We start from the raw sequence: 27,976 nt of genomic DNA on the forward strand, positions 1-27,976 counted from the left end.
AAAGAGGTGATGTTGTGACCAAGTGGAAAGCAAGGTTCTAAGGGGAAGGGAGGAAAGGATGCAGGATTATAACAGGGAGGAAGTGCGTGCTCGAAGAAGAGCACAGCTGGGATTCCATAGGGCTCTTCTTTTTAATTGCAAAAGTAAAATTTGCCCTTGAAACTTCTCAACCATCATAACATAAGGAAAAAATTATTAACTGCCCCCAAACCCCTCCTAATCTCACCTACTTGAAGAAATCTGTATTACAATGCTTAGTGTGTCTCCTTCTATGCCTTTCTCTATGTTTGGACAAAGCATTTTCTTTTTCTTTAATAAAATTTTCTCTCCTAATTTTATGCAATTCATCACTTAACACTATCTTATGGACTTCCTTCCAGACTCGTGCATATGGACGTGAACTAGTCTTCCAGATTCTTGCATGCTACTCCACAGTGTGGGGGCTCCAGTTCTGCTCAACCAATATCTACTGATTCAGTCTGTTTAGAGTTTTCCCCATTGCAAACAATACTGCACTAATCACCCTTGCTTTTATTTTTATGTGATGGAGTCCCCAAATGGAAATGTCTTTTGCAGTATCAACAGGTACATGAAGTTTTAATTTACACCCGTTACTTTTACAAAATGTTGAAATTCGTACCACCCTCTTGACGGCACCAGATATTTAACAGTTTTTCAAAGTCATTTTCTTTTTTTTTAAGTATTTCTATTTTATTTATTTAGGTCGTACTGCGTGGCATGTGGGATCTTAGTTCCCAGACCAGGGATTGAACCTGTGCCCCCTGTAGTGGAAGCGCAGAGTCTTAACCAGTGAACCACTAGGGAAGTCATTTGCTATCAAGTCAATATCTCTCCTTTGTATTTTTTATTTCTTTCCTAGGGGAAAATGAAATGGATCATCCTAGATACAAGCTTCAAGTAGAAGATGCAAGGGACAACTCTAATACACTAACCATGTAGAGGGCAGAGTGATGAGTTTGGAGAGGCACACAAATGGAAGGGCTTGGGAAGAAGGTCAAGGATGGCAGTTATCTTCTTAGCTGTAATTGAAAGTAACTGTGGTCGGGTATAGCCTCTGCTCGCTCTGGGTCATGACTAGCTCCTCTTTGAGACGTCTTCATTTGAAACTTCAACTGAAATTTCCACCTGACTTTGAGATTCAATGGCCAAAAATCAATGTGGTCTCCCTTTCACAAGTTGTATTATGTTCATTTCCCCATGTGGATGGTGCTTCTATAAGTAGCTGGACTTCTATATAAGTAGCTGGACTCTGTTCAGTTTCCCAAAGTAAAAATGGAAGAGTCCACTGGTGTGTGACTTTGGGCCAGAATCTCCACCAGGGCACAATGACTGCTTGGGCAGTCAGATTCACAGAATCACAGCCCTGCTCAGAGCAGGAGACCTGTGCTGAACCTCAGAAAGACCTGCAGACTGATGCAGATTTGCAGACCTCATGGCAGACCTACCAAATTCTAATCTCCTAAACTGGAAACTGTCTTCCCCAGGAATCTATACTTTTAATGGATGAATTGATTCCATAGAGGATCCTTAGAAATGTGAGATGCTAAGGAAGTCAGATGCAGCCCTTGACCCCAGACTTCTTCTATACCCTCCCAAAGTGGAACCCCAGAAACCAGCTACTTATGTAGGAGGCAGCATCGCATAATGGTGAAGAAGGTTCTCAAGTCAGTTGTCCTTGGCTGAAATCAGCTCCTGATTCACTAGCTGTGAGCCCCTGGGCATGCTACTACCCTCTGCATCCTCATTTTTTAACCTGAAAATGGGAGCAATGGATATTATCTACTATCATTCCTGATGTGAAAAGAGAATAATATAGTGTGGGCAGAGCACTTAGAAAAGAGTCTGACACATAGTAGGTGCTCAATAAATACTAGGAAGCCAAACCTGGGACTTCGGGGGCCTCTCTGGATGACAGGGCTTCCCTTGTGGCTCACCTGGTAAAGAATCCACCTGCAATGCAGGAGATCCGGGTTCAATCCCTGGGTTGGGAAGATCGCCTGGAGAAGGGAAAGGATCTAGTATTCTGGCCTAGAGAATTCCATGGACTGTATAGTCCATGAGGTCACAAAGAGTCAGACATGACTAAGTGACTTTCACTTTCATTTCTATTACTTTCACTGGATGAAAAGTCCTTCAGGTTTTGCATTACCATTTGGCTTCCGATGATGATGTGATGTATTAGTTGCTCAGTTGTGTCTGACTCTTTGTGACTACACAGACTAGCAGCCTGCCAGGTTCCTCTGTCCATGGAATTTTCCAGGCAAAAATACTGGAATGGGTTGCCATTCCCTTCTCTAGGGGTTCATCGACCCAGAGATCAAACTCGGGTCTCTTGCATTGTAGGCAGATTCTTTACCATCTGAGCTACCAGAGAAGCCCCATCATTTGGCTTCTACTTCTAGCTTTTCTAATCAATTCCAATCACTGAAGAAATTAGATGCTCTTAGCTGATGCAGGCCTCCTATGCCTAGAAGCACGCTTGCTCCTGAGGGCTAGCTCTCTGCTCTATGCCAACAAGAGCCATGTTTTTTCCTAACTGCTGTATCTGTGACTTTCTCTGCCTTGTGCAGCATCTTCACTCAGTCCAGAACACCTCCAGACTTTGAAAGGTTCTTTCTCTTAATCCACTGCTATAGCCCAGGCTGGCTCGCGGTCCATTTTCCTTCTAACTTATTATCCATTATAGAAGATGATCACTTTCATTTACACAGTGATGCTGGGCACTGAAGGAATAACAAAAATGCCCAGAAAAAACACCACGGGATGGAGTTGGGCAGCATTTCTTGGCTAACACATTTTACTTTGCAGCTTCAAAACTTGATGCTATTTTGTTCTAGATTCTAAACACAAGATGTTCTTACATTCAACTGAATGTTTTGAGAAAACAACTTACAAGTTTCAAAACTTAATATTTGCTTATCATCATATCTGAAAATCTTGGATAAAACCATCCATCAAATTTCAGGGTAGGTGACACGGCAAGGTTTTCTGGTTTTGTGTTTTCATTGGTTCAAACACTCCTTGGTAAAGTTTCTTTGAGTAAATTCTGTATCTTTTGGATTCACAAACTCCCCTCAATGATTTTTCGTTAATGAAGGCAACTGGGAACGTTTAGAGCAGAGGGCCGCCTGGATCCAATCTTAGTACTGTTAAATTTGATCAAACATCTGGAGATCCAGAGTCAGGAGACAAGGATGGGAAGCTATAAGTGCAAGCTATAAGCACCCTGTTAATTATTGAAAACTTAGGATTCTCACATGGCTTTCTTTTAAACCACTGCCAGGAGAACCACCCATAGAGTTAATCACCAGCTTTCCCAATAGAATAGGAAATGATTAACTTGATGAGGATATGTCACAGTTTCCTGTTATTAAGTTTCCCTGCCTTTAACCTGTTTTAAAAACAGGCAGTGATCACTGACTCGGTTTTGGCCACCTACACCCAGCCCCCAACCTCTCTGGACATTAATATGATATGATCATAGCTGTCATTTATTGAGCACCTCCTGGGAGTCAGGCACTTTATGATCTGGTTCCCTCTATTTCTCTGGGGGAGAAACACAGTCCCTCATGCAGTGACCTAGTCTTAGGCCTGGATCTGTACCCAGGTCATCTGATGCCAAAGCTCTCACCTGACACCATGTAGCTTCTCTGCTGCCAAGGCTGGGACTATCCAGTTCTGCCTCTCCGTCTGTGTGCGGGTAGTCCTTCCCTCCCTGTGCCCACACTGCCCATCAGGCAGGAGCTGTGTGTGGTCAGGGCTGTGGCAAAGAAAAAGGGCGGCCTTGCAAGACCCGGATTATGAGCCTAGATCCACCACATTGTGCCTAACTGACCTGGAGAAGATTCTCACATACACGGGATGGAAATAAAAATACAGTCCTGGCCTTCTGCACAAGGTCTTTGCCAGAATCAAGTGTGATCAAGAATGAGAGGAATCTTCATCGAGCGTCAAGTGCAATGAAAAGGTAAAGTGGTGGCAGAAATGTCACTTAAAACAGTGGTTTCTAACTCCTTTCTCTGCAGATTTTACCACAGCAACTTAAGTGTGGTGAGCCTGCAGGGCTGCGGGGTGGGGTGAGGGTGGGAACACAGCCAGGAAGCTGCATCTTCTCCAGTCCCTCTCATCACCCATCAGACTCTGGACCCCAGGAGAGACACAGCCCCCATGACTCAACTTCCTGTCTGCCCAAGGGAAGACCTAAACTAACAAGTCCAGGAGCTCTTCCATCCAATCGTTTACAGTTGATTTGAAATTCACTTCCTCCTCTTGCATCTCTTCACCCAAAAGACCAGTGGTTCTCAACATTGGCTGCCTATTAGAATCGCCGGGGTAGCTTTTAAACCATACTCCTGGCTGCATCCCAGTCTCTGAGAGCCTGATGTAATTGGTCTAGTGAGAGTCTCACACATCTGTATTTTTAAAAGAGCTCCCAGTTTGATTTTAATGTGCTTCCAGAGTTGAAAAGCACCATTCTCAGAGGGGAAAAAAATGCTCAGAAGCAGTAGAAATGGAGGGCAAATGAGGTCTTTGTCCCTTTTCAGGAGGGAGCTCAGGAGGGTGGGAGGGCGTCTGTCTTCACACATACTCAGTAAAAGGGAGAACAGAGTGACCCTGCCCCCACTTTAGCACCACTGTGCCTATGGGGCGCCCATCATGGAAGGCAGCAGACCCAGGCTACCTGATCTCTTAAGCAGCTCCTTTCTATCATCCTGTCCTCAACAGGACTGGGCTCATTAATAAAAGAGCATAGCAGAAGTTAGGGCTTGCCAGGTGGCGCAGTGGTAAAGCATCTGCCTGCCAGTGCAGCCCTGGAGGAGGACATGGCAACCCCCTCCAGTATTCTTGCCTGGAAAATTCCATGGACAGAGGAGCCTGGCGAGTTATAGTCCAGGGGGTCGCAAAGAGTTGGACAAGACTGAGCACACACACACACACACACACACACACACCCCAGAAGTCATTTTATCCATCTCTCCTTTAAAAAAAAAACTTTTTTCTGAAAAAGTCTTGCATGTCACTTTCTTAAATTTGCTGTCCTTGTCATTTTGGAGATGGCCTCAGTCAGAGACTTGCAAGAAGCATATTCCCATGAGAAAACTTCAGGATATACAGGCAGAGCCTTCTCCCTGGGGCCCAAGAACTTTCCCTTAAGGACCTTTATACACTAGAAGCAGCTGCCGCAGGCCCAGAATCCTACTGAAATCAGGTGGAATGCACTGCAGGGAGGGGTGGTAAAGACCGAGGACCCTCGGGTGTCTAACAGCAACCCTTGCCCCTGGGGCTGTTTGCTGAGTGTTGCTTATATTTGACAACCTCTGCACCGCCTGTGGATCCGCACAGCCCCCCTCCTGTAATCAGCTTCGGGAGGCATGTAGGGGATTATCCTCCAGCCTGCAGCTGCTCTCTCCATAAGTAAACCTCTACACACTAAGCGTTTCAGGGGCTGCTCCCAGTCACTTCTGTTTCATCATCTGCTAGCTTTCCCCTTTGTTAAGAGCAAAGCAAAATGACAGGACACATGCGTAGGGAAAGGGCTGGCAGGAGAAACTCCAGGCTGGGACCTACGGTCCTACTGAGTGCAGGGATTATGGGTGATTCACATTTCCTCCCTCTTTATTTGTATTTTCTAATTTTTCTTAGATGAACAAGCATTTCAGTTGGAAGGAGAACGTTCTTTTTAAAACACAGTGATTTATGTAGTGTTCAACCCGTCTTCGGGAGGGTTCAAATGTCCCATTTACAGGACTGGAAATTCTTGGTAGATCTGAATTAGGAGGGGTTGAGATGGCCAACTGCACTTAATCATCACCTAAATTCATGTATCCAGATGGAAACATTTGAAATTTCATGTCACTTTTCTTTTTTCACACTTGATCTATAGGTGAGAGACTCATTCCTGAGCCAGTTCACCCCAAAGAGCTGAGACTCTTCAAAGGATTGTGGGTGAGAGGCGTGGGGAGCAGTTCAGGGGCTTTGGCATCTGGCCTGTTGGCTGATCTCCCCAGTGAATGGCCTGCTTTGCCTTGTTGGTCAGGACAGTGTCCAGAGGACAGAAGAGGTGTGAGGGGGCAGGTATGGACCACCCCACGCCCAGGTAAGGTTGACCAACATGACAGGGGACATAACACTAAAACATTAGCCACTGTTTATCTGAAATTCACACTGAACTGGGCATCTAGTCATTTTATTTGCTAAATCTAGCTACTCTTGGCCTGGGGGTTCCTCTTCTCCACCACTCACTCCCCAGGTTATAGCCAAACCACAGCCACAAGGATGCCCCCCTGGACCCACCCCCACCCCCTCACCCCTCTCTTTCCCATGTTCCTCCCCGAGGCCACCAAGACCTCCTCTCCACTCCACTGTCACCATCAGACCACTCACTTTTTTCACATCTGGAACATTAAAGGTTTTCTTCGTGTGAGCAGCCCAACCCACTATCCCGACGTCCAACGGAAACACAGCTTCTCTGTCGGGGACCACTAGGTTGTCCTCAAACTTGGAGGTGGGGGTGACGTCGAGCAGCTTGGAGGCCACCTCCGGCGTGCCGTTGCGGGCCCGACACAAGAACATGCTGCAGCGGTCGGCCTGCAGCAGCTGTGCCAGCCTCCGCAGGGCCCTGTGCACCGCCAGCTCCACACTGCCCGCCTCCTCCAGCAAGACCTCCAGTAGCTCCAGGTACAGGGCCGCCTCCTCTGCCAGCGTCTGGCCGGGGAAGGAGGCACTGGCTGGTGCCTGCGCCCCGCCGCTCGGCGCCTCCACCTGCAACTTCCTGTTGAAATACTCCTTGGCGAACTGAGGGTTGTCCTCCAGGAATTTCTCCACCGTCTCTTGGCTGATCTCACCCATGGCGTGGCGTGCTGTGCTGCTCTGGTCTAGAAAGGAAGAGACCCTCAGAACACCACCAGAGGCAGAGTGCCAAGAAGAAGATACATCCTGGCCAAAGGTACCAGGAAAGCCCTAAGGGGCACCTCTCAGGACCGCCCCCGCCCCCCCCCCCCCCGAGGCCCAGGAGAAAGGTTGTTTAGCAGAGCTTTCAAACTGGCCTGTAACTCTTGGGATGTGACAGAAGGCCCTGGCTTAGAGTGGGATTCAGGAAGCATGGGATTAAAGAGTTCTTCGGGACACGAAATCCCTAAGCATTATTAGCTCATAAGTCCTCAGAGAATCCGCAGAGCATCTTAGATCAGCCAGCCAAGTGACAAGTCAAACTGACTGTTCCAGAAAAATAGCTGAACCTTGGTGGCTGTTGGCAATAAGGAGGATGGGGGATATCCATTAATTATATTACATAGGCATCAACAGTACTTGTTCTTTCATGATAGCTCTATGAAATGAAACTGTTTAGACCTCAGAAATGTCTGTTTGTTTATATGGCAACATTAAGGAACATTTAGGGGAGATGGAAGAGTTTAGCATAACACAACATAAAATCAAATGTTAATCTTTCCTTTCCTTAAAAGTCCTGTAATTGGCCAGCTTGCTGGCCTACTCTTTTTCTAAAATCCTCACCTCTCCGTTCCCCTCATTTAAAAACCTGACCTCAGAAATGGTTTATGGGAACAGATCTTGGGCTTATTCTAGAGAAGTGAACATGGAAAAATATTTGCCCACAATTTAAGCCTGATCAAGCCACAACTTATATTAATACAATAATCCTTGTCAAAAGACACGATCATAAAAGGCAACCTCTGCAGCTGCCAACTGGGTTTTCCTGCTAAGCATATTAGTTTGGATTTTGTTTTCAATAGTAATAACCAGATCTCATGCCTTTTTGCTCCGAGGTACAGTCAGTTAAATCTACTGAATAATACATGTCTTGTCTGTTGCTAGGATCTTTCACACCTCAGGGCCTTCTGGCATAGAAAAAACACTTAACCACTACTTACTTTTGTTTAAAGTTCAGGTTACTAAGCTTTTACATTGATTAAGCACATTTTCCCAAATATTTAAACACTATTATGCAAATAATAAGCCAGACTACACATTTCATGAACCAGTTTCCTTGGCTATCTACAGGCTGACTTCAAATTTAGTCAAAGGTCTTTTAAGCATTTCAATAACACTGCAAACTTTATATGGAGAATTCTCTTGAATGAAAACATATCTAAGAGTTACAGTGACTCTAAGTTAGTTACACCCACATTTAAATCCATTTCAAAAACAGCATGGCTATGGGTTTCATTTCTTTTTCTAGACTTAAAGCTTACCCTTGCTAGGGTGATAATGGTCATATTAGATAGAAAAGAAGAAGAGATTCACTGAGGCTGCAGTTTCTAGGTCATGAACTGAGAGACTGTTGATGGGAACATGGTTTTCCCAGGGGAACAGAATCCACACTGGCATTTGTTGAGCCATGTTACTTCCTATGGTTGAGTCCACTTGCTCCCTCAAAGGGAATTGTCAAGCACTTTCTTGTGTCTCCCTCCATCAGGCCCAAGTCCAGTCTCAGGACGGTCCTCCTAAGAATATTATTTATTTCATAATATCCTGTTAGCATCAGTAACATAGGGGAATCCCCTGGTGGTCCAGTGGTTAAGACTCTGAGCTCCCAATGCAGGGAGCATGAGTTCAATCCCTGGTTGGGGAACTAAGATTCTGCATGCTACACAGTGAGGCCAAAAAAATTTTTGTTATATATATATATATATATATATATATATACTTTTTAAAAAAGAGAATAATGCAGAGGTTTATTTCCTAAGAGAAAGAAGTTGAGTCAGCTGAGTCACTTCTATGGGACTACTATCCATCTTCCTCTAAAACAGTTGAGGGCACTCTTTCTCCCTGGTTGTTCCATGAGATAACTGTGCAGTTCCTACTTCTCTCGAAAGCATGGGTGTGCTCACAATTCCCTGATGCCATCCTTCCCCCTTTACATGCACAGAGAGAAAACACATACCCATATCCCATACACAGATTTATACTTCAGAGGTATAAATCTGTGTATGGGAAAAACAAAATGCTCATATATGTTTACATTCCTCTACTCGTAAAAAATGAAAATGAATTTAAAATGAAGCATACTCTATCATAGTCAGCATTCTTATGTTTTGATGACTACATCTAGGTTCATTCATTTGCTTATTCTTCCAACACATGTCTATCGGTGGCCCATTATAAGCAAGACATATACTAGCTCCTGTGGTAGAGACTCTATGCTCCTCTTTTTCTGATTCTCCTCCCCTGCTAGTTGTATGGGAAGATCTCTGCCCTCCACCCCCAGTAGAGCCATATGACTAATTTTGGCCTATGGGTTGTGAGCTTAAACCTCTCTTCCAGGTAGGATCAATCAATTGCTACAGTGAGGCCTGGGAGCTCCCCGCTTCTCCCTGCTCCCTTCCAGTTCCAGCTGGAGGGGACTCATGGATCCCAGTGAGGATGTCATGGAACAGAGCCCCCTGCTGACCTGAGATGGACATGTAGCGTGAGTGAGAAATAAATCTTCCTTGTGTTCAGCCTTTGAGACGTGATTGTTGTTTGTTACCACAGCATAACCGAATCAATCCTGTTACACTTCTACTTCAGGGAATATAGGGGATAAATAAGCCTTGGTTCCAGCTTTACAAGAACTTGTGGTGCAGTAAAGGAGATAAGACTAGAACATAAAAAGTTATGACGTGAAACTTTCCTGGTGGTCCAGTGGCTCCTGATGCAGGGGGTCCAGGTTTGACCCCTGGTCAGAAAACTAGACCCCGCATACCACAACTAAAAAAGATTCTGCATGCCACAACAAGGATTCTGTATGCCGCAACGAAGATGCCTTGTGCCCCAACTAAGACCTGGCGCAACAAAATAAATTTTTTAAGAAAATCATGAGGCACAGAGCATAATAGAATTAAAAGCCAGAAGTGAAGTACATACATATGACTATGAGAATTTATGTGATATGGATATGGAATCATATTTAGAGTAGATGGAAATAGAGAAGAAATCCAAGTGTGAGCCAGGGGGTGGTAATGGCAGAAGCAATAGCATGGAGTGTAGAGTAACAGGGGGACTAATGAGAGAGGAACTAGAAAGGTATGGGTGGGCCCAGATTACTGGGGCCTCAAAGTCTAGCTGGGGATTCTGAACCCTGGAAACTCGTAGCAGTAAGAAATGACATTAAGGTTCATCTCTACAAGATCTCTTCAAGAAAATTAGAGATACCAAGGGAACATTTCATGCAAAGATGGGCACAATAAAGAACAGAAATGGTATGAACCTAACAGAAGCAGAAGATATTAAGAAGAGGTGGCACGAATATACAGAAGAACTATACAAAAAAGTTCTTGACCCAGATATTCATGACCCAGATAACCACGATGGTGTGATCACTCACCTAGAGCCAGACATCCTGGAATGCAAAGTCAAGTGGGCCTTATGGAGCATCACTATGAACAAAGCTAGTGGAGGTGATGGAATTCCAGTTGAGCTATTTCAAATCCTCAAAGATGATGCTGTGAAAGTGCTGCACTCGATATGCCAGCAAATTTGGAAAACTCAGCAGTGGCCACAGGACTGGAAAAGGTCAGTTTTCATTCCAATCCCTAAGAAAGGCAATGCCAAAGAATGCTCGAACTACCGCACAAGTGCACTCATCTCACACGCTAGTAAAGAACTGTTCAAAATTCTCCAAGCCAGGCTTCAGCAATATGTGAACTGTGAACTTCCAGATGTTCAAGCTGGATTTAGAAAAGGCAGAGGAACCAGAGATCAAATTGCCAACATCCACTGAATTATCGAAAAAGCAAGAGAGTTCCAGAAAAAACATCTCTTTCTGCTTTATTGACTATGCCAAAGCCTTTGACTGTGTGGATCACAATAAACTGTGGAAAATTCTGAAAGAGATGGGAATACCAGACCATCTGACCTGCCTCCTAAGAAATCTGTATGCAGGTCAAGAAGCAACTGTTAGAACTGGACATGGAACAATAGACCGGTTCCAACTAGGGAAAGAAGTACATCAAGGCTGTATATTGTCACCCTGTTTATTTAACTTCTATGCAGAGTAAATCATGATAAATGCCAGGCTGGATGAAGCACAAGCTGGAATCAAGATTGCTGGGAGAAATACCAATAACCTCAGATATGCAGATGACACCACCCTTATGGCAAAAAGTGAAGAACTAAAGAGCCTCTTGATGAAAGTAAAAGACTAGAGTAAAAAAGTTGGCTTAAAACTCAACATTCAGAAAACTAAGATCATGGCATCCGGTCCCATCACTTCATGGCAAATAGATGGGGAAACAATGGAAACAGTGACAGACTTTATTTTTGGGGGCTCCAAAATCACTGCAGATGGTGACTGCAGCTATGAAACTACAAGATGCTTTCTCCTTGGAAGAAAAGCTATGACCAAACTAGACAGCATATTAACAATCAGAGACATTACTTTGCCAACAAAAGTCCATCTAGTCAAAGCTATGGTTGTTTCCAGTAGTCATATATGGATGTGAGAGTTGGACTATAAAGAAAGTTGAGTGCCGAAGAATTGATGCTTTTGAACTGTGGTGTTGGAGAAGACTCTTGAGAGTCCCTTGGATTGCAAGATCTAACCAGTCCATCCTGGTTAGAAAGGAAAATCAGTCCTGAATATTCATTGGAAGGACTGATGCTGAAGCTGAAACTCCAATACTTTGGCCACCTGATGCCAAGAACTGACTCATTGGAAAAGACCCTGATGCTTGGAAAGATTGAAGGTGGGAGGAGAAGGGGACGACAGAGGATGAGATGGTTGGGTTGGATGGCATCACTGACTCGATGGACATGAGTTTGAGTAAGCTCCGGGAGTTTGTGATGGACAGGGAAGCCTGGCGTGCTGCAGTCCATGGGGTCACAGAGAGTCAGACACGACTGAGTGACTGAACTGAACTGAAAAAGGTGAATTGGAGAAAAGAAATACTGAATATCACTGATGAACATAGATGCAAAAATCCTTAATAAAATTCTAGCAAACAGAATCCAACATCATATTAAAAAGATCATACATCATGACCAAGTGGGCTTTATCCCAGGAATGCAAGGTTTTTTTAACATCCGCAAATCAATCAACGTAATACACCACATTAACAAATTGAAAGAAAAAAACCATATGGTTATCTCAATAGATGCAGAAAAAGCCTTTGACAAAATTCAGCATCCATTTATGATAAAAACCCTCCAGAAAGCAGGAATAGAAGGAACATATCTCAACATAATAAAAGCTATATATGACAAACCCACAGCAAACATTATCCTCAATGGTGAAAAATTGAAAGCATTTCCCCTAAAGTCAGGAACAAGGCAAGGATGCCCACTTTCACCACTACTATTCAACATAGTTTTGGAAGTTTTGGCCACAGCAATCAGAGCTGAAAAAGAAATAAAAGGAATACAGATAGGAAAAGAAGAAGTAAAACTCTCACTGTTTGCAGATGACATGATCCTCTACATAGAAAACCCTAAAGACTCTACTAGAAAATTACTAGAGTTAATCAATGAATATAGTAAAGTTGCAGGATATAAAATTAACACACAGAAATCCCTTGCATTCCTATACTCCAATAATGAGAAAACAGAAAGAGAAATTAAGGAAACAATACCACTCACCATTGCAACAAAAAGAATAAAATACTTAGGAATATATCTACCTGAAGAAACAAAAGACTTATATATAGAAAACTATAAAACACTGAAAGAAATCAAAGAGGACACAAACAGATGGAGAAATATACCGTGTTCATGGATTGGAAGAATTAATATAGTGAAAATGAGTATACTACCCAAAGCAATCTATAGATTCAATGCAATCCCTATCAAGCTACCAATGGTATTTTTCACAGAACTAGAACAAATCATCTCACAATTTGTATGGAAATATAAGAAACCTCGAATAGCCAAAGCAATCTTGAGGAAGAAGAATGGAACAGGAGGAATCAACCTGCCTGACTTCAGGCTCTACTACAAAGCCACAGTCATCAAACAGTATGGTACTGGCACAAAGATAGAAATATAGATCAATGGAACAAAATAGAAAGCCCAGAGATAAACCCACGCACATATGGACACCTTATCTTCGACAAAGGAGGCAAGACTATACAATGGAGAAAAGACAATCTCTTTAACAAGTGGTGCTGGGAAAACTGGTCAACCACTTGTAAAAGAATGAAACTAGAACACTTCCTAACACCGTACACAAAAATAAACTCAAAATGGATTAAAGATCTAAACGTAAGACCAGAAACTATAAAACTCCTAGAGGAAAACATAGGCAAAACACTCTCCGACATAAATCACAGCAGGATCCTCCATGACCCACCTCCCAGAATATTGGAAATAAAAGCAAAAATAAACAAATGGGACCTAATTAAAATTAAAAGCTTTTGCACAACAAAGGAAACTATAAGCAAGGTGAAAAGACAGCCTTCAGAATGGGAGAAAATAATAGCAAACGAAGCAAGAGACAAACAATTAATCTCAAAAATATACAAGCAACTCCTGCAGCTGAATTCCAGAAAAATAAACGACCCAATCAAAAAATGGGCCAAAGAACTAAACAGACATTTCTCCAAAGAAGACATACAGATGGCTAACAAACACATGAAAAGATGCTCAACATCACTCATTATTAGAGAAATGCAAATCAAAACCACAATGAGGTATCATTTCACACCAGTCAGAATGGCTGCTACCCAAAAGTCTACAAGCAATAAATGCTGGAGAGGGTGTGGAGAAAAGGGAACCCTCTTACACTGTTGGTGGGAATGCAAACTAGTACAGCCACTATGGAGAACAGTGTGGAGATTCCTTAAAAAACTGAGAATAGAACTACCATATGACCCAGCAATCCCACTGCTGGGCATATACACCGAGGAAACCAGAATTGAAAGAGATGCGTGTACCCCAATGTTCATCGCAGCACTGTTTACAATAGTCAGGACATGGAAGCAACCTAGATGTCCATCAGCAGACGAATGGATAAGGAAGCTGTGGTACATATACACAATGGAATATTACTCAGCCATTAAAAAAAAATACATTTGAATCGGTTCTACTGAGATGGATGAAACTGGAGCCCATTATACAGAGTGAAGTAAGCCAGAAAGAAAAACAACAATTCAGTATACTAATGCATATATATGGAATTTGAAAGATGGTAACAATAACCCTATATGCGAGACAGAATAAGAGACACAGATGCATAGAACAATTTTATGGACTCTGAGGGAGAAGGTGAGGGTGGGATGTTCTGGAGGATAGCATTGAAACGTGTATATTATCATATGTGAAACAGAACACCATTCCATGTTCGATGCTTGAGACAAGGGCTCAGGGCCGGGGCAATGGGATGACCCAGAGGGATGGGATGGGGAGGGAGGTGGGTGGGGGGTCCAGGAAGGGGAACACATGTAAACCCATGGCTGATTCATGTCAATGTATGGCAAAAACTATTACAATATTGTAAAAAAAAAAAAAAAAAAAAAAGAAGTGCAGGAACCTGATAACAGAGAGTTCCTAGCACCTCTCATCTCTGTTGACATTGCTATTATTTAGTTCATTTATCCATGTGCTATAATTACCTACCATTATTCTCATCATTGATTTTAAAAGCTGTATTTTAGATTAATTAAGAATAAGAAAATAAAAAGATTTTGCTTTACCTTCATTTAAAAAAAAAAAAAAAACAAAGAAACTTGGCTTAAAAAAAAAAAAAAAAGAAATACTGGACATTAGGATACAGATTAAGAAGCTATATTGCATTTGGTTCATTATCAAGTATCCTAAAAATGTGTACAAGCTTTGACCCTGCAATTCAGCTTTTATGAATTTATCTTACAAAAGTAATTAAGGATGTATATGATAAATGTAAGTTATAGGGGTGTTCACCAAAAGCACAATTATAAAAGGAAAAGATTAGAAATAGCCTAGATATTCAGTAATATGAGGTTGAGTAAATAATTGGCATTATAGTCATAAAATAGGAAACCATACATTAATGAATAATCCTATTGTAAAGCTCTGTTTACTGATATGGACAGATATTTATGATGTGCAGTAAATTGCAAGATCCTATTACAGTATGATTTCACATACACATAAAAATATATGGAGGTGTACATAAGAAATGTTAACAGTGATTATTCCAAAGTGATGGAATTCAATATAATAATTTTTTTTCTTCTCTTTTGCTTATCTGATTTTTCTAAAGTATCTACAATGATATTAAAGAAATTCATTCATTCATAAACAAAGCTTTTAAGGCTATTCTCACAGGCTACAGGTGAGGGTGCTTGGGAATGAAGGAAGGGACAAATGTGAGACAATTTCAGGCAACAATTGGCAGGATGAGGGAACAGGTTAGTTAGAAAAGGCAAGTGAGAAAGAGGGATCCCTGTTGACTACTTTGAGTAGTGGATGACATTCGATAAAGACAAAGTTTTTTTTGAGGAAATATTGGAAGCTGACCTTTTAGTAGACACACAAATATCCTTCTCCTCCTCCCAAGTCCTTGACTGAATCCTAATGTTCCTGCTGCTCTTTTTCTGGGGCTGGTCCTTGTAGAGTCCCTGGCCTGTGCTGACAAGACTTTTGAGTATCTGTCCTAGGCACCAAAAAAATAAAATTTAGGAAAATGTAATATTTTTAAATGACCAAGCAGAGCACTTAGAATAAATTTTTAACGATACAAAGTAATTGTTGATTTTGCTAAACTTCATCATTTATGTCACTATTTCCAGTTTGTTTAAAATGTAAGTTTAAAAAAAAATAGAACATTAACTGGTGGGAAGAATGAGGGAAAAAAGGCCAATATCTGAGATGGTACAGACATTGACAATTACGTGTTTAGATAAAGCATCTCAGACACAGTAACTAGGTTGGTATGGAAACTCTATTCCATTTACACAGAATATTTTTAGAAAGATAAGCCATAGGTAATAATAAAGTGACCATAAAAATTACTAACACTATAATATATAATCTGTGCCAGATACCTTTCTAAGACCCTTATATACATATCTCATTTCATTCTAACAACAATCTTATGAAGAGGATAACAATAACCTTATGAAGAGAATAACCTTATGAAGAGGATATCATCACAACAATAATCTTATGAAGAGGATACTATTATTATAATATTTTACAGGTGACAAATTGAAGCATAAAGAAATTAAATTGCTCGATGTCACTTAGCTAGTGACAGTGACCTACCCTAAACTAAGAATTCAAACAGGAATGAATTTTAAAATGCACCTATGAAGTGTACCATAGCTGCTATAGGGGAATACACAGGACTTTTTCTTTAAGGAATTAAAAATCTAGACCTATATCATAAAATGTTAAACACTAATACAAGAATTAAATGAAAATTCCACTTAACAAATTTACATTTTTCAATAGTATACTACATTCATGAACACATGCAATATTTAATTGCATCATCGCTAAGATTTTCCACTACACTTAACTGTTTCTGCAGGAGGTAATGCTTATTTAACAGCCAAAATATTAATAACATGCATAAAATGTTGAAGCACTGTCATAAAACTAACAATAATATGCTGGATTAACCAAGTGCGTTTTGAGTCATTATATTGGACCCACTCTTCAGCTCCACTTTAGCCAAATTCTCTGCTCCTGCCATTATTCACCACTCAAAGACACCCCCTAAAAGCAGCGACTTCAGGCACATCCCAGTAGTCAACCTGCAAAGGGCCCTCTCACCTGGCACATTTGCTCTCATGACAGTTTCTTCCTGCACCTAATTGATGGGTATGACCAGGTATCTCACAGATAATTTATATGGTGGAATCCATGTTACTTTCAACTAAATTGATAAAACTGACTGATGGCTTTGTTACCACTGGGAAAAAGTCCTTATTAAAAAAAATTAGTTTGACTCTTTGTACCTGAAAACATTGGCTGAATAACTAATCTTTCCTTTTTCCCACCAATTATTTTGGCATCTTTTAAATGCAGTCAGAAGATAAATGCTACCCAACTTCCTTGTTTATAACTTCTCTTGGCTTCTCTGTCAAGATGTGGATGTAAACATCAGTTTGCACAAAATGGAGCTAGTTGGACATGCTTAATTCTTATGAGGCTAAGGACACAAATTTCTCACATTCGTCCTTTTTTTCAACTACGGCAAAACATTTTCAATATTTCCTAGGAGTTAATGACTTGCTGCTGTATTAGTTAAGGTAACACCAGCTCCTGTTACAGTAACTCCCAATCTCAGCAGCTTAATCGAATGGAAGTTTATTTTTCATTCACATAAAATTAATCATGGGTGGGGCCCCCAGGCTGAGAAAGGCTTCACTAGCCTGAAGATGAGGCAAGACAGATAGCAAAGACTAATTATTAGACAGGCAGCTTTTAAAAGCCCCATCTGGGAATGACTCACAGCACTTTCATCTACATTCCATTCACCAGAACATAGGCATGTGGCCTTATAGAACTGTAGGAAGTTGGGCGGTGGCGGGGTGGGGAGGTTGTTTTCCGGCAGAGTGGTCTCTTTGCAACAACTCCAGCCCCCATGGAAGGGGAGTGAAAACTTCTTCTGTAAAAGGACAGCTAGCCCTCCCTGCTACACTTAATAAATCCTGGAAATTATTTTTTAGAAAGACTGACCGGGAGTGAAAACTTCTTCAGTAAAAGGACAGCTAGCCCTCCCTGCTACACTTAATAAATCCTGGAAATTATTTTTTAGAAAGACTGACCTCTGACTGGGTCTTTTTAAATAAGTATTTCATAAAGCTTACTTAAAGTGACTGATTTCAGTAAAATAAATTAAGTCAGTATCTACTGATCAAGCATCTACTCTGTGTAAGTCTCTTGATAAATCTTGTGGAAAAGTTGGGGGTGAGATGCATACCAAGGTGAGGGAAATATGATCTGTCTCTCCATGATGTAGACAAGGAAATGAACTTTTGTGTATGTTATATACAGTCCACAAGATGTAATTTAGACCATAATTTTACTTCTAGAAGAAAAAAGTCTGCAAAGAGAGTATTTGTTTGATTAAATATTTTCACTGTAAGAAAATTTGGAAAATTTAAAAAAAGGTAGAAATCAATAATAAACATTCAAATATCCCTAATCCTATCACACAGGTAATCACTGCGAACAGTTTTCCTGTGAATATTATACACACATATATGCATATTTTTCAAAGCACCAAAGTTAAAAACACCAGTTGACCTCTACTCACATGTTTGTAATCATGAAGAAATTCAAGACAGAATGCCAAAATAAACTGTTTTTCTTTGCTGGTTTCTGGGACACCGAGAGTTATGATATGTCATTAAAAGAGAGGGGTGGGGGAGGAAGAACAGTTATATCAACTTTTAAGCATCTAACAAATACATTAAAACATATTGCTGCAAAAACAATCCCCGTAAAAATGCATTGAAATCCCCTATATTTATTTTTCATACAGCATAAGCAAGGATCACAAGAATCATTCTGGGAGAAACAGTTGTCAAGGGCTGGAAGTATTAGGAGAACTTTTCTGGCAGTCATAACAGTCCAAAGGCAATTGGGCTCAGCCAGGAGCTCTCCATCACTAGAGGTACTGCAGGAGAGGTGGATAGACCTCATTTGGGGATGTCAAGGAGGGAAGCCACACATTGGACAGAAGATAGAAAGGGACCCTACTTATAATTAGGGAGCACAGGTAATGAGTACATGTATGGCCACACACAGTGTCCCTGCAGGAGTGGCTCCGAAGCAGACCTTATTGGAGCTATTTGGGATTATGTTGTTGTTGTTGTTGTTCAGTTGCTCAGTCATGTCCAACTATTTGCAGCCCCATGGACTGTAGCACGCCGGGTTTTCCTGTCCTTCACCATCTCCCAGAGCTTGCTCAAACTCATGTCCATTGAGTCAGTGATGCCATCCAACCATCTTGTCCTCTGTTGTCCGCTTCACCTCCTGCCTTCTATGGTTTCCAGTATCAAGGTCTTTTCCAATGAGTCGCTCTTCGCATCGGGTAGCCAAAGTATTATAGCTTCAGCTTCAGCATCAGTCCTTTCAATGAATATTCAGTGTTGATTTCCTTTATGATTGACTGATTTGATCTCCTTGCAGTCCAAGGGACTCTCAAGTCTTCCCCAGCACCATAGTTCAAAAGCATCAGTTCTTCAGTGTTCAGCCTTCTTTATGGTTCAATTCTCACATCCATACATGACTACTGGAAAAACCAAAGCTTTGACTACACAAGACCTTTGCAGGCAAAGTAATGTCTCTGCTTTTTAACACAATATCTAGATTTGTCATAGCTTTTCTTCCAAGGAGCAAGCATCTTGTAATTTCATGACTGCAGTCACCATCTACAGTGATTTTGGAGCCTAAGGAAAATAAAGTTTGTCACTGTTTCCATTGTTCCCCATCTATTTGCCATGACGTGATGGGACCGGATGCCGTGATGTTAATTTTTTGAATGTTGAGTTTTAAGCCAGCTTTTTCACTCTCCTCTTTCACCTTCATCAAGAGGCTCTTTAGTTCCTCTTCACTTTCTGCCATAAGGGTGGTGTCATCTGCATATCGGAGGTTATTGGTATTTCTCTTTGCAATCTTGGTTCCAGCTTGTGCTTCATCCAGTCCAGCGTTTCTCATGATATACTCTGCATATAAGTTAAATAAGCAGTGTGACAACACACAGCCCTGACATACTCATTTCCCAATTTTGAACCTGTCCATTGTTCCATGTGCAGTTCTGTTTGGGATTATACATCCTGTGATAAAACTGACCTCACCAGAAGAGCTCCTAATTAGCTGGTAGGTCTGAAACAGGGCTTTCTTAGCAGAAAGGAGGAGGCAGTAAGGAGTTAATTGGATCAAGGTTGGCACTCCAGAGACACCTCCAGACTCAAATGGAGAACAGGAGTGGAGGGGAAGGTGGAAAGTGAAAGCAGACCATCAGGCAGGGAGAGGCCCAAGGGGTCACAGGAAGGTGGCAGGAGCCACAGGTGTTTTTTTTCAGGAGGCTCAGAAGTAATCCCAATGCCCTGTAAAGACTATCAACTCTTTATTTCTCTGTTTGGCTGCCACCCTCCTGCACCTCCACCCTCTCTTATTTCAGGTCTGGAGGTAGCAAAATGGACCAAATTCATCTTGGCTTTTTCCAATTTGGGACACAACTTATGGAAGGGATCTTACAAAAAGGTGATACCTCTTTGCCATCTCCCTATTCTCATCCAGTCCAAGGCTGCGTTTTCCGACTGCTTGGATCAGATTAGAGGAGCTCTAACTCTGAATACGGAGAAGGCAATGGCACCCCACTCCAGTACTCTTGCCTGGAAAATCCCATGGACGGAGGAGCCTGGTGGGCTACAGTCCATGGGGTCGCACAGAGTCAGACACGACTGAAGCGACTTAGCAGCAGCAGCAGCAGCAACTCTGAATAGAAAGAGAAAAACATGGCCCTGAATTGTGCCACTGGGCAAAATCACACAACCAGTCACAGCATTTCGACTTAATTAACCATTGACGTTTGCTCCCCTCCCCCTCTCCTCCGCTCACAGTCAATTCACCTTAGCTGGTTTGGAAACAAAACAAGATGCCACTCTGGCTTTGAAATCAAATTGCAGCATAAACAATTGGTAGGTGTGTTTCAAAGTGGTTTGAGCGAAGTGCCACAGACTAAGTAGGCGACCACCGAGGTTGCTAAAATATTTCCTGTCCTGACCAGGGTTGCGTTTCTGGAGAATATTTAACAGGGAGGGTTTTAATACTTCTAAAGATGTTGAAACTAAAGAACAAATATTGATCCAAGGGCACCACAACTCCCCTGAAAGAGAGTAAAAGACATCCTTTATAAAATGAAAAACTATGTGGCGGAAACAGTCCCAAACTCCTGCACAACTAGCCCTCAGAGGACCGAGGGGCCAATTTGGCACGGCCAGGCCCGAGCACTAACGCACCCGGGCAGCATCGCAGATGTCCCTCGTTCTGGGAGGCCACGGTCTGGTCTTCCCGCCAGACCTACCCGAGCCTCCAGCCAGAGCAACAGGGCCCCGAGGCCAGCCCAGGCCGCAGCTGGCGGCCGCTGGCACGGGCGCCGGGTAACTAGGCCAGGGCTGGTGCCCGCGGCTCGCCGCCGCCGGAGGCTCCGCCGAGGCCACCCCGCGCGGCAGCTGCTCCAGCCCCGGGCGGCGCTGGAGGGGAGGCTCTCGCCCCAAGGCGCCCTCCCTGCGCCCGGGCGGCGGTGAGTCAGGGCGCGTTATGCAAGTGCTGGCCCGCCGGCCCCGGCGCCTCCCCCTCGGTCTTTCACCCCGCGCCGTTACGAAAGCGCGACCCCCTCCCCCCGGAGTTATAAAGCCGCTCGGCGGCCCCCGCGGCGCGCTCGCCTTGCTGGCTCCACGCGCGCTCGGACCCGCGGCCAGGCTAGCGCGCAGCTCCCGACAGTGAGCGGCGGCCCGGCGGGATGGGAGCCCGGGATGGGTGTGATGAGGGTCTAGGGGCGAGCTGGATGGGAACCCGGGGGGCTGGCGGGAGGAGGGCCCCTCGCGGGCAAGATGGAGCCTGGGGACCGGCGGTGGAGGGCCGAGTGGTCCAGCCGCCCGGCGCTCACGGCGCGCGGTTCCCGCAGGGCGGACTCCCAAGCGAGATGGAGTGGGTGTGGGCGCTAGTGCTACTGGCGGCGCTGGGCAGCGCCCGGGCGGAGCGCGACTGCCGGGTGAGCAGCTTCCGAGTCAAGGAGAACTTCGACAAGGCTCGCGTAGGTACCGGTGTCCCGGGGGCCCCGCGTTCCCCTTTCCCAGAGGCCGGCCATGCGCTCCCAGACACCAAACCCGGCTCTCCTCTCTTCCCCAGTTCGCCGGCACCTGGTACGCCATGGCCAAGAAGGACCCTGAGGGCCTCTTTCTGCAAGACAACATCGTCGCCGAGTTCTCCGTGGACGAGAATGGCCACATGAGCGCCACGGCCAAGGGCCGAGTCCGTCTCTTAAAGTCAGTGACCTCTGGGGGCGGGGGTGGGGGCGGGGGTGGGGGTGGGGGTGGGGGTGGGCGGGGGCTGCGCTCTTTGCGCGGTAGGGTCCCCCGGCCGAGCGCCAAACCCCGACTGGGGCGGGAAGGGAGCGCCCGGGGTGGGATGGGGGGAGGAAGCCCTTTGCCCGGCCTGGCTCAGAATCCCCTTGGCTTTTGCAGTAACTGGGACGTGTGTGCAGACATGGTGGGCACCTTCACAGACACAGAGGACCCTGCCAAGTTCAAGATGAAGTATTGGGGCGTAGCGTCCTTTCTTCAGAAAGGAAGTGAGTAGTCAGTTCGGTAGGACTGATCTTGAGGGGGATCGAAGACATACATCGCCAATTGGCTGGATTTCTTCTCCAGGGGCACCTTAGGGAAGAATGGTCTGTAAGTAGCCAGAAATCTCAGCACTGCTGGAGGCTGGAGGGGTGAGACTGGAAGTAGCTAGGCCCCTTCACCACCTCCCATCCCCTCTCCCAGCTCAGAAACCTGGCCCAAGCTCAAAAGGACCTTGGGTTTGTCACCTGACCACCTCCTGCCCCGTTACCCATCCCGCCAGTGCCAGCGTGTGTGGCCTTCCCCTTGCTTAGACCTCCCACCTCCTAAAGACCCAGCTCACATCACTGCTCAGCCTGGTGCTGCGGCTGCTGCATTTCCTCCGTTTCTTTGGGCTGAATCCCTGAAACAGCTTGACTGCTAGGCGCCCCAGCAGAGGCTCAGAGACTCTCATCAAAGGACACAGGGTTGGCTCACTCCCAGGTACCCTACCTGCCCATGCTGGGTGCTGAGAGTCCAAGCCAGGCACAGTGTTCTGGGTGACAGTGACCTCTTGCCTTTCTCCCAAGCCCTGAAACTCATGTGGGGAGCAGAATGTTAAGGACTCTCAGAAGAGCATCCTAAAATTTAACCTGATACAAATTTATGGGAACATGCATGTACATGCTCTTTCTACTTTCTCCTCATTTCTCCTAAGCTTCAAATCTGGAGTCTACTTGGTACCTAGAGAATAATGCAGGCCCGAGGGCCGTATCATGGAATCTTACTTTTTTTTTTTTTTGACCATGCTGCATGGCACATGAGATCTTAGATCACCCAGCAGGGATTAAACCTGAGGGTTTAATTTGTTTAATTCCCCCCAAGACACCAGGGAAGTTCTATCATGGAATCTTAAAGATGGAGAGTTACCACTCTGAAGGGGGTTCAATATGCAGATGAATAAACTGAAGTCAAGAGAATGCAGTGGTAGGACTTCCCTGGTGATCCAGTGGTTAAAACGCCTTACTTCTACTGCAGGGCGTGAAGATTTGATCCCTGGCCCAGGAACTAAGATCCTACATGCCTCACGGCCAGAAAAAAGGGGTGGGGAGAGGGGAGAAGATAGTGCTTTGTCCAAGGTCATGCAAACAAGTTTGTGAGAGACAGTATCAGAAGCCAGGGGTTCCAGCTCCCAGGTCAAAATTAGGTGGTCCTGAACAGCAGGGACCTAATACAATCAACTTTTACAATTTTACAAAATATTGTTGGAGCTCTCCCAGGAAATAGGCCCCAGGGGCCTGTTCAGGGGGACGCTTAGCTTGGTGAGCCAGGGCAGAGTGTCCTTACACGTAGCCCATGTACTCAGGACACACACTCCTCGACTTCCTCTACAGTTGTGTTAGATGAAATTTTATCTTTTATCAAATTGTTTATTCAGTATTGATGTACACTATGTAAAAGGACTTACTATTCAACAAGGGGAAAAGGTTTTATCCTTAGAGATGATAAAAGTTTTTTCAAATAACTCAGCAAAACTTCCTAAACTGATCTATTTAGGGTAAAAGTTCAACTTTTCTGATAATGGACTATAAAAATCGATACCAGGGGGCACAAGATTAGTAGTTTTTAGAATCTGCATCTTATCAAACAGATGAACATGGCCACCCCTGAGCAGTCATATGTCTGGCCCTTCCCACCCCGGCCTCTGACACCGTCCCTGTGGGAAAGCCTGGGGGGTTCAGGAGTGGCTCAGTCCTCCTCGCGGAGGGCCTGCAGTGAGTTGAAGAGAGGGCTTACCACCCACTCTGGTGCAGCTCTCCTGCAAGGCCTGGTCTCAGGCTGAGCCCCTCCTTGGCAGGGACTCCTGGGGTTCTCAGAACCAAGAGGCACACCCAGAGGTGACTTAGGCAAGCATTAGAGATCTCCCTTACACCCTCAGTGCTGGTAGCTGAGGGTTCTTCTGCATTCCTCCAGCACAGGACATGAAATAGAGCAGAGATCATCACTTGCTTCATGACCTGGGTGTGGAATGAAGACACAGAGGCTTTGCGTCTCCTGTTTCTTATCCTCTGTGGCCCCCAGTTTACTGAATGCCTGGAGACAGTGTGGTGTAGAGGTTAGGCATGGGGGCTCCAGAGTCAGATTGGAGCTCAGTTCTGTCCTGCTCTTTGTGATCCTGGGTGAATTACTTAGTTTCTCTGTGCCTCAGTTTCCTTATCTGGAAAATGAGGATGATAGAGTGCGCTTTCAGTCACCGTGAAAAATAATTGAGAAAGCACAGAAAGTGTCCACACAGTAACTGGCTGACACTAAGTGCTCAGAAAATCCTGGTCATGGTTATATATCAACAAGAATGTTAAGTAGAGATATGACACGTTTTACCAAATGTGAGGTGTTTGGATAACAAAGGTGTTATCCCCATTGTTTTTCTCCATGGCAAACCTCTCACCTACATCCTTATGAACGTGGTTTCCCATCCTGCCTTTGTTGACCTTATTACCACCTTTGTTTACACTTACTCTGCATGGCTTACATCCCAGTCTTAGGAAGAAATATAATCTAAATTCTTCAAAGGCTCAACTCTGCCTCTGTCAGGAGAGCTCTGAGCAGTTCTCTAAGGAAGAATATCTGATGTCAAAAGGTGGGCATCTTGTGCCCCTAAGGCAGATTCTACCCTCTTGCCAGCCTGGAGAGAGAAGTGAGTCAGGTCACCGAGCCAGAATTAGGATGGAGCCAGAAAAGCCGTGAGCCAGATCACCCAGTGGACTGAGAGGCAAGAGGGCAGTGTGGGTAGCGAGAGGACTGGGAACTGGCTGATACAGATCAATGCAAAAGACGCATGCTCATGTTGCGGATAACACATGTTGGTGGCCATCAACGTCAGCCACAGAGGCACGAGATGCTGTCAGAGGGTAGATGGAGAAGACAACAGTAGACAGGTCTAGTCTGTGGTTTTGATGGGTCCACATTCTCAGTTGTTCTTATGAAAGATACGATCACGTTTATCATCAGGGAGAGAAACAGCCATTAAAGCAAATGTGGTCCCTCCCGCCCCTGCCACCAACTCCAGGATTTTTTTCCTGTGAAGGCCAAGGTCTTCTCTTATGGTCCCAGTTTTCTAATTGCTGTCTGAACTGCCTGTGGTCTCCTGCTTCCTAACTTCTGAACCCAGTTTGGGGAAGTGGCTGGTTTCTGGGGCCCGGCGCTGTTTCCCTGACATCTGAGTGTCTGAGGGAGATACAGAGGCCCCGTGGCTTTCTGCCCTGCAGACGATGACCACTGGATCATTGACACGGACTACGAGACCTATGCCGTGCAGTACTCCTGCCGCCTCCTGAACCTCGATGGCACCTGCGCTGACAGCTACTCTTTCGTGTTCGCCCGAGACCCCAGCGGCTTTTCCCCAGAAGTGCAGAAAATTGTGCGGCAGAGGCAGGAGGAGCTGTGCCTGGCCAGGCAGTACCGGCTGATCCCTCACAATGGTGAGTGGTGGGTGGGAGCAGGCTCCCTGGGTCTGCAGGCCCTGAGATGCGTTACATCTGCATGCAGAAAAAAACAGGGGAAACTGGGTGCCCCTCTGAGTCCAAGTCTTCGTCCTTCATAACCAGATCTTTCACTGGCCTTTTCATGGGGCTGATGCAGAAGGAGTGGGAAAAAATCTTTTTATCCAAAACCCTGGCCCTTTTAGTTAAGTAAAGGGGACAGTCTCTTCCTTTTTATCTCCTACCTCAGGCCCACTGTGTAATCACATGATTTTGCTCCTGGCTGCGCTGCCCAAAAAACCATTTTGACCAAATTAATATTGTTTGGGTATTGAGTAGCCTCAGTGAAGAGCTGGGCATCGAATGTGACCATTGGTGTAAACACTTAAACAGAGACAAGTTGACTAGCTGGTTTCCTCACATTTTCTGAGACTCCCTGACCAGACCAGAGGGTTAGTGGCTCAGTGATGTCCGACTCTTTGTGACCCCATGGACTATGCCTACCAGGCTCCATTGTCCTTGGGATTCTCCAGGCAAGAATACCGGAGTGGGTAGCCATTCCCTTTTCCAGGGGATCTTCCCAACCCAGAGATCAAACACATGTCTCCTGCATTGCAGGATGATTCTTTACTCTCTGAGCCACCAGGGAAGCCCCATTGAATCTTTTTATGAATATCACCCTTGGCTAATCTTGATTTAAAAACCAGCAGCATTCTGGAGGAGACTGCACATTTTATTTTGAAAAGACATTCCCATGGGAATCTGCATTTCAGAATCCAAATAGAGTAATGCTAAATTGTAAGGGAAAACAGAAATTCTCTGTTGGTCATCTAACTAGCTAACCCACACTACACCAAACACATATGAATCCAGACCAAACACATAAATAAGATTTTGATGCTTCACCTGGGGGCAGCCTAAATATAGGGCAGGCAAAGGATTTCACTCCAGCCAGGCTCCACACCAAGTCCTTTGTCTGCCTTATCTCACCTAATCCTGGATACACCTTACGAAGTAAGTTTTCTCATGATCCACCTTCTACAGATGAGAAAACAGAGGCTAAGAAAAAATTACAAAGGTTGCCCAAGATATTCAGGAGATAACTGAGTTGGATGCAAACCAAGGTTGTTGTGTGACTCTGAAGTTCCTTGTGTCACCAGCTGGTGACATATGACAGAAGGCACAGTGAACATTCTATAAAACTGCTAAAAGAGTAGCTGAGGTCAGGCTGATTTGGCCCTCATTTCCTGAATCAGGAGGAGGTACCCTCATCTCTTTGAAATGCAATGAGGCAAATTTAAGACAAAAAGAACACTACTTTATACGGCAGATCCTATGCTCCTATGCCCATCGCCCCCAGAGAAATTCCGAGGGTTTCAGAAAACCTCGAAGATGTTTATGTATTACAACTACATCTAGCTGTCCCCTGACAAGAGGCATTTGAACAATGCCAAGTCCTACGTCCATCCTAATATTGACTATCTATATTGAATACTGGGTCCATCTTTCTGTCATTAATAGCTTTGTTTTCTATATTTCAGGTTACTGTGATGGCAAGTCAGAAAGAAACATTTTGTAGCAACATAGAAGGTGTCCTTTCATTAGGAAACTTCCCATTAACCTTACTCAGCCTCCAACTCTATCTTAGAAGTTTAGTTTGCTTCACCTCCCCTCCCTGCCCCTCCCACCCCTCCCCTCCCCTCTGTAAACAAAAAAACCCTTCAGTATACATAAAAAACATATATGGGGATCAGTGAAATATGCTTGTACTCAAATGTATGTCTTCCCTGGAGTTTTCTAAGGAATCATTTGAGGCTTAGGATTCCAGACTTTGACTTATTAAAATATGTATAGTTACCCGTTTCCTATGATTTGGGTTTTTATTTGTGTCCACGTCTGTGTAAGAGTGAAAAGTCCTGCTGGTGGTGGGGTAGGTACGCTTTTATGTACCAGGAGGGATTCTTCGTGTCCAGCTCTGAACTTTGGCCTGTTCTAGCACCTAATCTCCATTATTAATGACTATGTCTTCTCTCAACTTCCTGAAAAAGGGATTTCCCTATTAACCCAGGACAGCCTTAATGACTGAGGCCTAAAGAGGCGAATGTGGGCCAGGCCAGCGGCCCCAGCCTAAGTCAGCCCAAGGCCCTTGAGGTGGGTGGATGGTGGCTCAGCTTCAGCTGGTCTGAGAGGCCTGGGTCTGGGGGAGCTCTAGGAAAGGTCCCCAGCCCTTATTGTCCAGCACCTAATTCACTTCTTATTTCAGGTGTGGGCAAAGCA

At 44.4% G+C, this 27,976-nt stretch overlaps 2 protein-coding genes across 2 annotated transcripts in view; one reads left to right on the top strand and one right to left on the bottom strand.

The window, feature by feature from the left end:
• PDE6C (phosphodiesterase 6C) overlaps positions 1-7,108 on the bottom strand; it is a 55,316-nt gene extending 48,208 nt beyond the window's left edge. The window contains 2 exon segments of the mRNA XM_081553621.1: positions 6,406-6,896; positions 7,068-7,108. Of these exon segments, the coding sequence (XP_081409747.1) occupies positions 6,406-6,870 (465 nt within the window). The 5' untranslated portion in view covers positions 6,871-6,896; positions 7,068-7,108.
• A 14,222-nt stretch (positions 7,109-21,330) lies between these two features.
• On the top strand, positions 21,331-27,562 carry RBP4 (retinol binding protein 4). Its single transcript, XM_081554002.1, has 6 exons — positions 21,331-21,395; positions 21,581-21,709; positions 21,805-21,941; positions 22,140-22,246; positions 25,487-25,699; positions 27,241-27,562. Exons 2-6 carry the CDS (start codon positions 21,599-21,601, stop codon positions 27,276-27,278), a joined length of 606 nt encoding a protein of 201 aa, XP_081410128.1. The 5' UTR covers positions 21,331-21,395; positions 21,581-21,598; the 3' UTR covers positions 27,279-27,562.
• The last annotated feature ends 414 nt before the right edge of the window (positions 27,563-27,976 follow it).

This window comes from Giraffa tippelskirchi, chromosome 2 (assembly GCF_054371585.1).
Source record: "Giraffa tippelskirchi isolate mGirTip1 chromosome 2, T2T-mGirTip1v1.2.pri, whole genome shotgun sequence".
NCBI lineage: Eukaryota > Metazoa > Chordata > Mammalia > Artiodactyla > Giraffidae > Giraffa > Giraffa tippelskirchi.